Source organism: Carettochelys insculpta, chromosome 7, assembly GCF_033958435.1.
Source record: "Carettochelys insculpta isolate YL-2023 chromosome 7, ASM3395843v1, whole genome shotgun sequence".
NCBI classification, from domain to species: Eukaryota; Metazoa; Chordata; order Testudines; family Carettochelyidae; genus Carettochelys; species Carettochelys insculpta.
In genome coordinates this window covers 53,649,654-53,663,267 of record NC_134143.1, presented here as the reverse complement: position 1 = coordinate 53,663,267, position 13,614 = coordinate 53,649,654, and the positions used below count along the sequence as shown (strand labels likewise).

The window sequence follows — 13,614 nt, the reverse complement described above, 5'->3', positions numbered from 1 at the left end:
AGGCCTAAACTACAGCAGTCTTACAGACCGAGAAATTATGGTTAAATTCCTGTTATCTGATTAAAGGAATTTTGTTTAGTTTGAAAACACAGTTGATTTATTTAGATATTTGCATTAAACCCTGTTTCACTCCTAGATTACCAAAGATTACAGATGGGAATAAAAGGGAAGCCTCATATCCAAACACCCCCTAGTGGTGTATGTGTCAGTTAAAATCTGCCTTTATTGGATCCACCTGCTCCCAGATTTATTACAAAAATCCAGAATCACAATTTAAGGCTTGGGACCATCTCTCCAAAGATTTGTTGTTATACAAACTATGAACTGATGGGAAACTTTTCCATGCACTAGTAGTCCTGTCTGCTGCTGGAAACGTTTAGGTGGGATGTACGAAAAACATTCTACTGGCTGTCCAAATGGCAATAGCTCCACTTTTTTTTTTTTAAACTTTGAACATAGGTAAGGATATTGAGCTGTTTAAGCATACTAAGAAATTGTTTGGGGTCAAAGCCAACTCTCTGCTTCTGTTTGTGTAATTTTTCAGAGGGCCAAGCACAATTTCTCTGTGCAATGAGGTGCAGAAATTGGAAAGGCCACACTGGGAGTAGGTAAAGGGTGGACGAGCTGCTACTATACAGCCCTTCTCGTCCTGATTTCTTGTAGAGGGGAATTGAGGTTTCCCCTTCCTCTATAGTTCCCTGTACCCAACTAACTGCTCAGCCTGAGAACTAGGGAAAGCATTTCCCTGATGAGCAAACATGACATTCTTCTTTTATGAGAACAGATTGCCTAATAGGAGTTGTTGGATGCCTGAAATGTCATGTTTACTACCATTTGAAAATGTGTGTGGGGAAACTCATAAAAAGAGGAGAAATATTTCTTTTCTCCCTCTCCAGGCAGCTATATCATTATTCCACAAATATAAAATAATCAACAAAGAAATGAATGTGAGCTAAAATAATAATAAATATAATTAGTCATGGGCTATTAGGCTGAGGGTGTGCACTTCTGTGGTCTCTTTTGGGTTATTATGAATGTCATACAAAATTCACTGGAGAAGGAGATGTTCGTCACTGGCACTTACACATTAGCATTAGCATACAAAGAAATTAGTACAGTACTAAAATAGGTAAAGTCTCTCAATAGCAGATATTCTTAATAACACCGAACAGCATACTTAAGGATTTAATTACATTGATGGTACTAATCAGCATTAGTGACCATGTACGAGACCTTCAGGGAGGGATTTTCAAAAGCACTAAATGTGAGCCTAACTCTGCTCTCTCTAAAGTCAATGGACTTTGGTGGAAGCAGAAACAGGTCAATTCTGGGCACTTACGAAAATCCCACACTCGAGCACTATACTATAATAGTGAGTGGTGAGCAGTGTTTCCTATAAACTGAGCGCTTGGTCTGCCACCCAGGCTAGATTAAAATGTTGCTCAGGTGATTAGCAGAGCATTAAAGTGCCCACGAACAGCAGGATATGTTTCTACTGGTGGTGCACATCCATACAGATTTTGGTGCCATATAAATTTATTCTGCACATAGATGAAAAAAATTAGAAGAAACATTGCCTGTGAGTACTACAATTTTTACATTCATTTTCTTCCTTATTTATCTAAAGGTTGATTTTGGATTACATTGCAACACGTCTCCCTTACAAAAACAAAATAAACTGCCCAGTGTTTAGATCTCAATAGCATGTTCACTATTACACAAAACAACAGAGAAATAAGACCTTTCACTTTGTATAATTCAATTACTGCTTAAATTTATTTTGAACTGTTCACTAGAAACCATAATAAAAATTAAACAGGAAAAAAATTACACTTCAAATGGAAAAAAATTTAAATAGTTTTTGTTGGTCTCTGAAAAATTAGAGTACTACATTTTTCCTCACTTAACACCCACACAATTTCTTTGAAATAAATGAAGCTGTAACAAAGAGAAACAGCACAAGGGTGGATTTTACCCTAGATATATTTCAGTTTTATATAACTTGCCCTGAACTTTATGGAGGCCCACTGCAGTTCAGCACATGCACTGTGTTTTATTGTGTAGTCAGTGAGAAGTTATTTACACAGATGCTGGTTCCCTCCCGACAACCCCCCACACTTTGCGTCAGGTTTACTTTGAAGTACAGACGTTTCTCTTCTCAACTAATCTAATTTGTCCAAGATGGATGGCCTTATTTTTTCCTTTGGAAAACCAAAGCTGTTACACTGCTTCCAATTCTCCCTCCAAAGCAGAGTTTGGGTGTTGGCAGCTCCTCCAGAATTTCAAATCCTGCCAGATAGAAATTATAATGCTTTTAATAAAAAGAAGTAATGTTACTCTTCTCTTGGATAACCTTTTGCAAACCACTCTTTGATTTGTATGGAAAATCAGCAAACTTTGCAAGTTTATAGCACTGTGTTTTATACCATATTGCTCCTTTATATAGCTGAAATGCCTCCATAGATAATAAAAGCTTAGCTAGCTGTATTATGCAAACTAATGACAGAAAAGATAAGAATTTGCCAGCAATTCTAGTCCTCAGTACACTTGTGTTTCAAGCTTCAGGCCTGAGATTCAGAAGCTGACTAGCAAGTGTAAGAATTCATACCCATCGGGAGCTTCACTGAGCAAGAGACGTGTGAATGCATATGGAATGTCATGGCCTACAAGTGCCAGCTCCTTTTTAACTAGGAGAAAAAGATACAAATATTCCCAATTTTAAAGTGATGTGCGTTGGTAAACTGGGGATCTATCTGAAAGACAACACGGGGAAAAAAAAAGAATATTGGCAAATAATTCTCCTCTAGAAAAACCTGCCTGCAATTCTTCTCCTCTGAGGTTGGACAGTATAAAACCTTAATCCATCACAAGTTAGCAGATAGCTCTGCCCAACTACATACCTTCTCTGAACTCATTTAGCAGCTCCTCTTTGGTCCAGTTACAAGAAGTTATGAGAAAATAGCCTTCCATTTTCAATACTGTGCAGAGACACCTCACATACTGCCTCCTCTTCTCAGCTGCATTGTCAGGATTAAGGCTTATGGCATCAAAGGTTCCCTTGTCAATACAAATCTGAAACCCTGATAGCTCATCTGATGGACTCAGGAAGTCTTCTACCTAAATCAAAAGTGTACATCAATATAAACAATAAATTTGTATTTGGGAAGTGCTGTAGGCTGGTGCAGACAAGATGAATTCCATCTCTGCATGGGCTGCATGTGTTCTTTACACTAGGTCTACCTGAAAGGCAGTTACCATTCAACTACTTTGCATAATATTGATGTCATGTCAATTTCTCTCTCCCTTTGCCTTATGCAAAAATCTTTAGTTGATCCCAGCTATGTGCTTATCTATTAGAGGTGCTTCTCTGGTCTCCATTACAGTAGTGTCCTCCATTAGAGTAGTGTTTAAGCACCTCACAATCTTTAATGTAGTTAAATCTTTAAGTTATTATTATTTACTTTGTGCAGTACAGCAGCACGAGAGGCCCCAGTCATGGATCTGGGTCTGAAAGTGCTAGGCAAGATATAAATAGAACAAAAGTGACATGCTCGAAGAAGCTTATGATCTTTTATAAAAAAAAACAAACAAACAGGGGAAGCACAAGGTCACGATGAGATAGAACTGGTCAGCAGGAAAAGCATTCATCTCCACAAACCAGTTGCCTAACCACTGTTGAATTTTTTTGTGGTTTGACAGATTTTTTTGTAGATTTATGCTTTCTTACCTAAATGTCAGAATATATAATCAAATTGATCTTTCAAAATATGATCTAGTCTCTCTCCTTGCTCAGGAATTACATTTTTGTTAGCCTAAATAGGAGTTATGCACAGATGTCAAGAGGGGTAAAATCCTCACTAATCAAGAAATCTTTTTCTAAATGCAGATGGATTAATGAGCTGTTAGAGTCCCCTTCAAGTGATCAGAACGACAATTAGATTTCAAAAAATGTAGTCAGTATATTAATGTGTCTGAAATCAAGTGACTTGATTAATCTCTGCGGTTCAATTGCTTTCTATTTTCCTTAACATAATCCCTCTGAGCACTTACCTGCAATTTAATATTAGAAAGACCTTCTTTCTCTATTACGTTTTGAGAAAGTTGGATTGCAGAAGGAGAATAATCAATTCCAGTGAGATTAGTGTAACCACATTTTGCCTAGAGAAAGACAGAGAATTTTACTCAATGTGCTAGCAAACTATCCTTACTTAGCAGGTCTGCTGCTCATCCTAATGACAAAAAAACCTTAGCTACTCATTCTTATTTCTGACATCTTTGTAGAAGCAAAAAAGCTATGGGAGCATGAGTTGTTATTCTATTTTGCTTTTTACATCATCACCAGAATGGTTAACTAAGACCCATTTCCTTCCAAAGGCAGAAAACTGAAGAAAATCATGAAACTCGGTGAAAGTTATAAAATACATCCTCTAACCAGCACCAAAAAGGAACTTAGAAAACAAGAATTTCCGTAAGTCACAACAATGGCCAGTACCAGCTGCTTCAAATGAAAGAGTAAAACCTCCATAATGGACAATGGACAATAACGTATCTATGGGAAAGCTGCTTCCTAAATTCAAGGAGGTAGCTGATTTACCCTGAAGCGTACTGCAACCCCTAATAAAATTTTATCTCTGCTGGTGTCCAGCATGCCATATTTGGAGTATTGACTTTAACGTCTAATCCTTATCTGAATGCTACTGAGTTCTTTGCTTCAGTATCATCAGTGAGTTCCACAAGCCAATTATCTGCTGCACTGCAGAGATACTAAGTTAGACTCTGTACTCAATAAACCAGCACTGAAAGGAGAGCACAGAGGTAATGTATTCATGGCAAACCTTTGCTAAGCAGGTGAACAACTATGTCTTGTCCCTGCTGGAGTTCTGCCAGACAATGTGTAGTTTCATTCCTAGATAGAATTAACTGCAAAAATGAAGTATGGTTGTCACAAATGGACAGGGCTGATATAAGAGTTTTTTTTGTTTTTGTTTTTTTAAATGACAAGATGGGAATCCGATGGCACTGAAAAGTCCAAAGGGACACAAGGTTATCTATCCATTGATTTAGTAAGGAAGACTAATGCCCTACACAGCAGGGGATACTACAATGTTACGCTTTTTGAAAGACTTTCTTCGCAGTATCATAACCTCTAGGAGTTCAGCTTTAAACCAGATGCTTTTAATCCACGCTTTAAATTTTAGCTAAACATCAAGAAAGTTGTCTGTGTTGTTCACATTTGGCATGGAGAGACTTGACAAAGTGCTAAATACTGCTAAGACTTCTGCTCCTCCTGTCTTTCCAGAGCCCTGTGAGTCTTGATAGTTGAGGGCTTTCCCCTCTCAGCTCGCTGTCTGAAGAACAACACGATTCACTTCAGGGAGTTTTTGATCGGCCTACAGCTTCACCTACATTCTTTTGGGACAGGGCAGAAGCTTTTGGAGATCATGATATTAAATGCTGCAGACTGCTCCGGCCAAATATATGTGGACTAACGACCCTCTTCTACAGACAAGAAAAGATCATAAACCAGTGCAACCAATGTCTCTGAACCATGGCCAGACAGATGGTATGAGCAATTGGTGTCAGAAGATGCTTTTTGCTGGTTCCATGGTTAGTGTGCTTACAAAAGAGACGAAGTGATTTGTGAGGTCACTAGCACTCATCAATGATTTCTTTATTACCGCATGCTCTGAACTGGGTGGTTATTTCCCTCATTAAAGATTGTACCAACAACCTCTGGTAGTAAGGGCCTCAGACATTCTCTGCTCTCCTACCATTCAAGAAACAGAGCTGTCAGAGTCACAAGTGGAGGCCTGCTTGCCCTCATCAATGTTTCCATAGCTATTAAAAGTGAAGGGCTAAATTCTTAGTGCTGTATCTAGGTAAAACATGGCTGAAGGAGAAAAGCTCAGTCACAAACACAGAGGCAGGAGATCACACCTGCTTTAAGAGCCAGTAAACCAGACAACTCTCAGTAAGGACATCTGCAGGCTCCTCATGGTACACATATGCCAAACAAAAAGAGGACCCAACAATGTGCGTGATGGGATAACAAATCCTTGGAGCAGATACAGAAAAAAGAAAGTTTCCCCACTGTCAATTGGATACATACAACAATGTGAGTATTGTACCCACTGCTGGGTGCTTTGGCTTGGGGGTGGGTGTCAGGATCTGTTAGTATCAGTGGGCACCTTATGGTATATAGGGATGTTCTGCGTCTGCTTGAATTCTCTCAGACGGACACCTACTTTTGTCAAGTAGTCAGTTTTGCCTCATTTATATACACCGTCACCCAGAGAAGTTAATAATGTCTCAACCAGTATTAATTTCCATGGACATTTTTTTTTAATAACACACCAGTTATTGTTCCTGATTGTTTATACGTGTCTACTTTTCCCATGGGAACCAAGGGAATGATTTCACTTCACCTCTTCTTGCTCTGATAACAGCCCAACACCTGCCCTGCAAAACCACCTTTCAGAGACATTCCATCCTATTTAGCTAATTAACTTCATTTTGGCTCTTTCAGCATAGACATTTCTATGGCACTATCAGGTCCAAACATCCAAATGTAGAATTTTATAACTGTTGATGACACATGGGCCAGAAGAATCCCAAAATTACATCCAGATCCTGGGCTGAGGTTGCAGAGCTGCCAGTTAGGAAAACTCAGGCTTTTTCTTACAAATTGAGCAAATCTCATCTCAAGTTGAGAGAAAACAAATCAAAATCACAGGCACTTTGGGAACAATACTTCGCTAAAAAATAATTTTTCTTCTCAAACCACAGTACTTTGGGGCACATTATGTCTTGAGGAATAACTTTTCTTGGGGTAGGAAGGGTGACGATTAGTGCTCCCCATAAGATGTGCACTTGTGCGGCTATGCGGGACAAATTCAAATGCTGCCTAGCTGATTAGCAGTGCTCACAGCGAGGTTTGTATTTCTACTGGTGGTGTTTCTGTGGGTGGTACACATTCTCACATGCCTCAGTGGACATAAAAATTTATTCGGCACATGGATAAAAAAGACCAGAGGGAGCACTGATGCTAAAAAGCCTTTAAAAGTGGACTTCGCCATCATTAAATTTTCTGATATGGACTAAAAACTCGACACATGCTTATATGTTACAAAGGGGGCCTGATTCAAAGACGGTAGAATACTCAAATATGATCCAAAATAACATATTCTTCTGCGGTGAAAGTATTAACAGTGAATTTAAAAGTATTAGGTTTCAAATTAACATATCTAATGTGATGGAAACAGTATCACAGAGAAGTATAAACTGCTTGCATCTATCTGTAGATTCAGGAAAACAAGCCATGACCGACTCATGTTTATGGAAATTATAAAAAACTCATGTTTATGGAAACTATACAAAAGCCTCACATAAACTTAAATTCTGATGTAACTGTTAAATCCCAGGTAGAAGTGCTGGTACAGTGAATGCCACATACTGATTCAATCTATTCCAGCTGGGACATTCTATCAAAGCATTTAATCAAAAATGTGAAAGAGGAACACAAAATTACTCATAACTAAACTTACTGAAGATTGTTCCAGATCAATCCTACTGCACTCCTGTGAAATAACAATATCAGCCTTTAAAAAAATACTTGATACTAGGTTTCCACCTCAAGAGAAAACTCATCACTGCTCTTTTTTTTTTATTAGAGGTATACCATCAACTTAAAATTCCCACTTCTGTCTGAAAATTTTTTAACAGCGGTTTTCACAAGTAATGCTAAGGGTATTATAACCAAGATGAAAGGGAAGAAAATCTCTATTTTATGCATTTGAAAGTCCTCTGCGTATTAGTCAATTTCACGATTTTCCATATACAATATGTCAATTCTGTCAGTTATGTGGGTCTCTTATATAGCAATAGAGAAAAGGTGTTTTAAAATATTAGCAGATATACCTGGCATTGCTCAGACCCTTAACTAATTTTTTTTTTTGGAAAGTAAAAGGAAATGTACATGCTTTATTTAAATGTTTGTATTTTTCAAAAATAGTGTTATTTTATTAAGTTAATTTATATGTCAGATTTCCCTAAAAAGTTTAATATTTTAGTAAATTTTTAAAATTTGGAGTTAGGTGTGCAAACATCACTGAAATTTTGTGACAGCTGGGTGCCTAACTCCCTTAGGCTGTATGGCACACTTTCTGCAATCCCAGATTACCGGTTTATTTCACCCCCCATGTTCTCTAAACAAGTGAATTTCAATTTGTACATCTAAGGTAAAACATTTTATGCAAAACAACCCCATGTGCTGTTGATGAGAAAACAGTCGGTAGCATTTTTAATTTAAGCTTTTTTTTTTGCTTTTTGCTTTTTTGTTTCAGCCTCAGTTTAAGCTAGCCCATATTCTCATTTGCATTAACTTTATATACTCTGCTCTTATACTTGATTCTGTTGTTTTTCAAAATACCAACCAATTCAACAAGTAAAACACCATTTCCAGTTCCAACATCAACCACAGAACTGTCCAGGGGGATCTTTTGTCTTTCCATCCATCTGATTAAACGAATCATGCTTTCTTCTCCAAACCTATCAGAAAAAAAGGCTTAAATAATCAAGATATCTAGGGCATTTGAAAGACACAGAAGCAACTGTACTTCATTTCTCTCCCCCCATCTAGCTTTCATAAAGTCCCTATCACTATGGCCACATCTACGTTAGCATTCCTGTTTCAAAAGAAGCATGCAAATGAAGGAAATCGAAAATGCAGATGAGGCACAGATTTACATATCTGGCACCTGATTTGCATATTCTTCTTTCAAAAGAACTTCCTTCAAAAGAAGAAAAACAGGGATTACTTTCAAAAGAGCTGCATCTACACTATCCTGGAATGAACTCTTCTTCCTATTTTTTTTTTTTTTTTAGGAAGAAGGGTTCTTTCGAAGATGAGGTTTACTTTTGAAAGAGCCGGGTCTACACTGCTTTTCTTTTCTCAAAAGAAGCTATTTTGAAAGAATATGCAAATGAGGTGCCAGATATGTAAATCTGTGCCTTATTTGCAGTTTCTATTTTCTTCATTTGCATGCTTCTTTCAAAAGAGGAATGCTAGTACAGATGTAGCCTAAAGCATCTAGACATCAACCATAGATCATATTCCTAGTTAAGTTTTAAGTAAACCAAATGGCTTAAAACCTGCTGGGATTAGCAGTAGTAGAATCTAAGGTCCTCTTTCTGTACACATTAAAATGAAGACTGCATTGGAAGCGTCTCTAGGCTGCCTACTTAATTCTTAGCCTTTGATTATGTTCAATGATGTCCTTGGTGTGTCTGCTAGTAAAACAGACTGCAACCACCAACTCATTGCACATACAACTAATTTTCAGGGAGTAACTAATAATTTTCAATCACAACAGATTTGGGCCAAAAAAATTGGTGACTCGGAGGTGAGAAGCACCCTATCATGTTACCAGTATTTTGACCTACACAATGACAATGATTTTTTATTTTGCTTCCACTACATATATTTTCAAAAGAATCAAAATATGCATATGTCCATTGATAGTAATTCTCTTATTTACCAAACTTCCCCCGCATCTCCATTCTCCTGAAAAATCTGTAATTCTCTTTCATACACAGCATCCCAGCTAGACAGGAAGAGAAGGCAGAACATGAATTAACACAGGAACAACACAGATGAATGATCGGGAAGAAAGGGCACAGTTGGAGATAATATTCACATATCATGTATCCCACGTCTGACCCATAACTTCCCTATTTAGACATATGTACCAAAACAAAAGGTCAGATCTCCAGCTCTGGTTGAAAGAGCACATAGCAACAACCCAGGAGGAGAATGTGGGCAGGGGACAAAAGTGGTTTTTGCATTCCCTTGATCCTGGGGCTCTTCTGCACATTGAGTTAGTCTTCCAGAGTAGGCCAAACTTTTATGAACTGCACTGCTTGTCAATAGCCCCAGTGGACAGTTACAAGAGAAAGGAATTACTGAGAGCCCAAGTCACATATCCTTATTTCAAATCATACTTCCTATGCCAGCAACCAAGAGGTGGCATGAGAATGGCTACAGTGACTATATGCTGAGGCTAACCTCTGGGAGATTCTCCAGTGGCTGGAGCCCATTGGATGGGATAGTGTAAAGTTGTCAAAGTACATTCAAAATTTCCATCTTGCAAGGACAATCTATGTTCCAGTAAGCATTTTAACACCAACATAGACGAATAAGAGTATAATGGTGTTTGTCATACTCTTAAGCTGTAATGTTTCCTTTCTGGAGTCTTGCAGCACTCATATAGACATGAGCTTTTAACTAACTCTGGCGGTGTCTATACTATGAGATAAAAATCAAACTTAAAGGTGCTAGCTCAACATTAAAATGTCACTGTCTTCACTGAAAATGTCATTAGCTCAATTTAGTCTGCCGTAATATCAATAACAAAATGTTGATATTAGCGGATGAGTATAGCATCAATTTCAAATTTAAAATCTCGAATAAAGGCTAGTGTGGAATTGCCATGTCCTTAATTCAAATTTATCAGCCTCCACAAGCATCCTGCAAGTATTCCACAAAGATACGCACTGCACCTGGCTGCTAGCCGGAGCCAGGAAATTGACCGGGCTGCTGTGCTGTCAGTTTCCCAGGTCCCCCAAGCTGCAGGGACCCGGGAAACCGACAGCACTGCTGTACCTGTCTCCCAGCTCTGAGGGAACTGTGGGATAGGTTCTCACAATGCACTGCTGCAACAGTCGATGTTTGGTGATTTCAGTATGGAAGCAATATGTCGAATTTGTTGGGAGCCTGTGGAAAGTGAGAATACTAAAAATTGATTTTAAAAAACTGGCATTATAAAATTGATTTTAATAAATTAAAATTTATCTTGTAGTGCAGATGTAGCCTCTCAGACCATCAGAGGGGTACCCATGTTAGTCTGTAGCTTCACAAAAAACAAGCAGTTCTGTAGCAATTTAAAGACAAGTTTATTTTATTAGCTAATAAGCTTTCCTAAGCTTCTGAAAATCTGACGAAGTGGATCTTACCCATGAAAGCTATTAACCTAATTAATCTAACAAATAAATTGTTAGTCTTTAAGATCATAAAGCAAAAATAAAAGAAATCACTGCCAATCTGAACCTTACAAAATCTGAGAACACAAAGAAATAGCATATTCAGTGACTGATTCATATTAGAACTCATTATGTTCTCTACAATATTGCTCAAAAATTTATTTGTATATCACACAAACAGATGTGGAAAAATGCAGGCTGATAGATATGAACAGCATGAGGGTGGAAGGCATAAGATTTTTCTGATGCTCTCAAGATTGAGCTCCAAACTTGAAACATTCCGATCATCTTTAAATAATGTATTGTAAAATGGAACTGCTTTGGAACAGAAGGACTACAGAATGTTTTCAGAGAGACCAAATTCTAGGGTTTTAATTTTTGTAGCATATTGCCATAATAATGTATTTTTCACAGAGTTTAAAAAAATCCTTCTTTTAAATAATTTTACTTCCTGTAGCAGGTGCTGAAGAATAATTGGAAAACTGTACAATATAAACATGAAATAATACACGAATAGCCTCCCCCCTCTCTTTCACATGCACATGCACACACACACAGATCTCCCACATTCTCACTTACAGAACATTTCTCTGCTTCAGCTGAAGTTTCCTACCCTGGGCAAAATCCCTCTCCTGCTATGAAACAATGGAGAAAAGAAATATCTGCCATCTTTCCTATCTCTATGAATTCACTTCTTTGCTCACCCTGCTCTAAATCAACTGGACTACACTCCCCTCACCACCACACACACGTCAAGCAGACCTGACCCCAGCACACAGCAAAATGAGACAAATAACAGAGCCACCAGTGTTTCAAGTATCACTGAAAAATGCCAGTAAATATGCCCCTTCCCCCTGCATGGGATACCTATACTGCTCATCACTCTCCACTCTCTAGAGCCCTAGGCCACACTCTCAGAAAACCATCAACCAACATAGTCCGCTAAGCTCTCACATGGAACCCACAAGAAAAATACAGAGGAGAAAGAGCTCAAACAACATGGAGGAGAGCTACTGAGACTGAAGGACAATAACTGGGGTATTTTTGGAGTCAGGTAGTTTTGTCTTGAGACAGGGTGAAATGGAGGAGACTTGTAGATGACCTATGCTCCACGGGGAGTACGAAGATTTAAGCTGAGTTAAGTCACTTCTAAGCGGGGTTGCACCAGCAGCAACCCCAGCTGCAGCCCTGACCTATATGGCATAACCAGAAGTGTCTGTGGAGGGTATAATTCATCCCGACCCCAGCTACTGAAACTAAGGGTGCAGACACCCCAACTTCAACTGCTTGCTTGCCACCGTTTGCAGGGTTTAGCGTGTGGTTCAATTTCTCACAGCACCACTCCCAACACCTGCACCCCACAGCTCTATTTTAATGCCCTAGCACAACTCGCCAGACTGCCCACCCGGGCGGGGTATGACACCGCCCTGCCACAGTCTATACCCGAGGGGAGGTCCCAACCAAGGTCAATGGGCGTGGGGAGCCTATCAGCCACAGCCGCTTTGCAGAGCCCGACCCGAGCCTTTGGTGTAAACTCAAAGCCCGGCGAAGCGGAGGGTGGAGAGGGACCAGCGGCTCGGCCTGCAGCCTCCCCGGGCACGGGAATGCCCCTGCGCGGCCCTCCCGGGAGGCAGCGCCCTCCCAGCGGCTGGGCAGGGCTTGACACTGCCCCACGCCGCCCGGAACTCACTGCTTCTTGGTCCCCAGGGCCGAGGGGCCGAACTCAGGCTCCAGCCCCGGGGAGTCACATGGCCGTTCCCCGGCAACACTCATCCTCCAGACGGGCGGCAGAAAAGCCGGAAGTGCCCACACACCAGGGGGTGGTGCTAAGCTAGCGCAGAAGTGCGGGCCGCCGCTCTAGGCCGCTGGAGGACTTCTCGTCTGCCGTGCGCGGCAGCGGCGCCCGCGCTGTGGAAGCCGTTGCCTGGCGGTGCGCGCGCGGCCGTCCATCTGCAAGCAGGCCGGGTCGTGCCGGGTCAGAACGGGTCATCCCAACCCGGGTGCCCCAGAGTCCGACCCCTTCCTCGTGCCCAGGCAGCAGCGTCTGGGGCGTGTGCTCACAGCCGCTCCCGCTGCGCCTCCGGCTAGGGGTCTCGGCTCTTGCACTGCAGCCGGCGCCGCCCGCGCCGAGCGAGCCTCAAGCCTCAGTGCTCAAGACTCTCATTACACGTAAGCCGGTGGGTGAAGGCTTCAAAGGAGTGGGCCAGTCTGTTAATGACCTGAGAATTTGTGTCCTGGGACAGGGACAATTTAACAACAGATTAGAGCCAGAAACGTGTGAATTGGAATATTTGACACGTTAACAGGTGGCATGAACAGAGACGCCAATTGCCTCGCATGACAAGGACTGCTGCCCTTTTTTTGGTGGTGGTAATTATCTCAGGCAAGACACTTAACATCCCCATCCCTCTGCTGCCTCCTTCAGTCCTATGTCCCGCATCTGACGGAGCGGGTCTGTGCCCACGAAAGCTTCTGCTCCAAAATATCTGTTAGTCTGTAAGGTGCCCCAAGACTTCTTGTTGTTCTCGAAGCTTCAGACTAACACGGCTACCTCTCTGACACTTGATTTGTCAGTTT

General features: G+C 40.6%; 1 protein-coding gene across 1 annotated transcript; it reads right to left on the bottom strand.

Moving 5' to 3' along the window:
• Positions 1-307: 307 nt before the first annotated feature.
• EEF1AKMT2 (EEF1A lysine methyltransferase 2) lies at positions 308-12,861 on the bottom strand. The gene is made up of 6 exons (XM_075000491.1): positions 12,728-12,861; positions 9,537-9,602; positions 8,433-8,547; positions 4,051-4,158; positions 2,901-3,117; positions 308-2,289 (listed from the first exon to the last, which is right to left on the bottom strand). Exons 1-6 carry the CDS (start codon positions 12,808-12,810, stop codon positions 2,192-2,194), a joined length of 687 nt encoding a protein of 228 aa, XP_074856592.1. The 5' UTR covers positions 12,811-12,861; the 3' UTR covers positions 308-2,191.
• Between the last annotated feature and the right edge of the window lie 753 nt (positions 12,862-13,614).

Coding starts and splice junctions, on each gene's coding strand:
- EEF1AKMT2 (XM_075000491.1), bottom strand. CDS start 12,810: ATGAGTGTTGCCGGGGAACGGCCATGTGACTCCCCGGGGCTGGAGCCT. Junction 4,159..8,432: donor GTGTTTTACTTGTTGAATTG/GTTGGTATTTTG, acceptor GTCTTTCTCTAG/GCAAAATGTGGTTACACTAA. Junction 2,290..2,900: donor GCTAAATGAGTTCAGAGAAG/GTATGTAGTTGG, acceptor TCTATCTGGCAG/GATTTGAAATTCTGGAGGAG.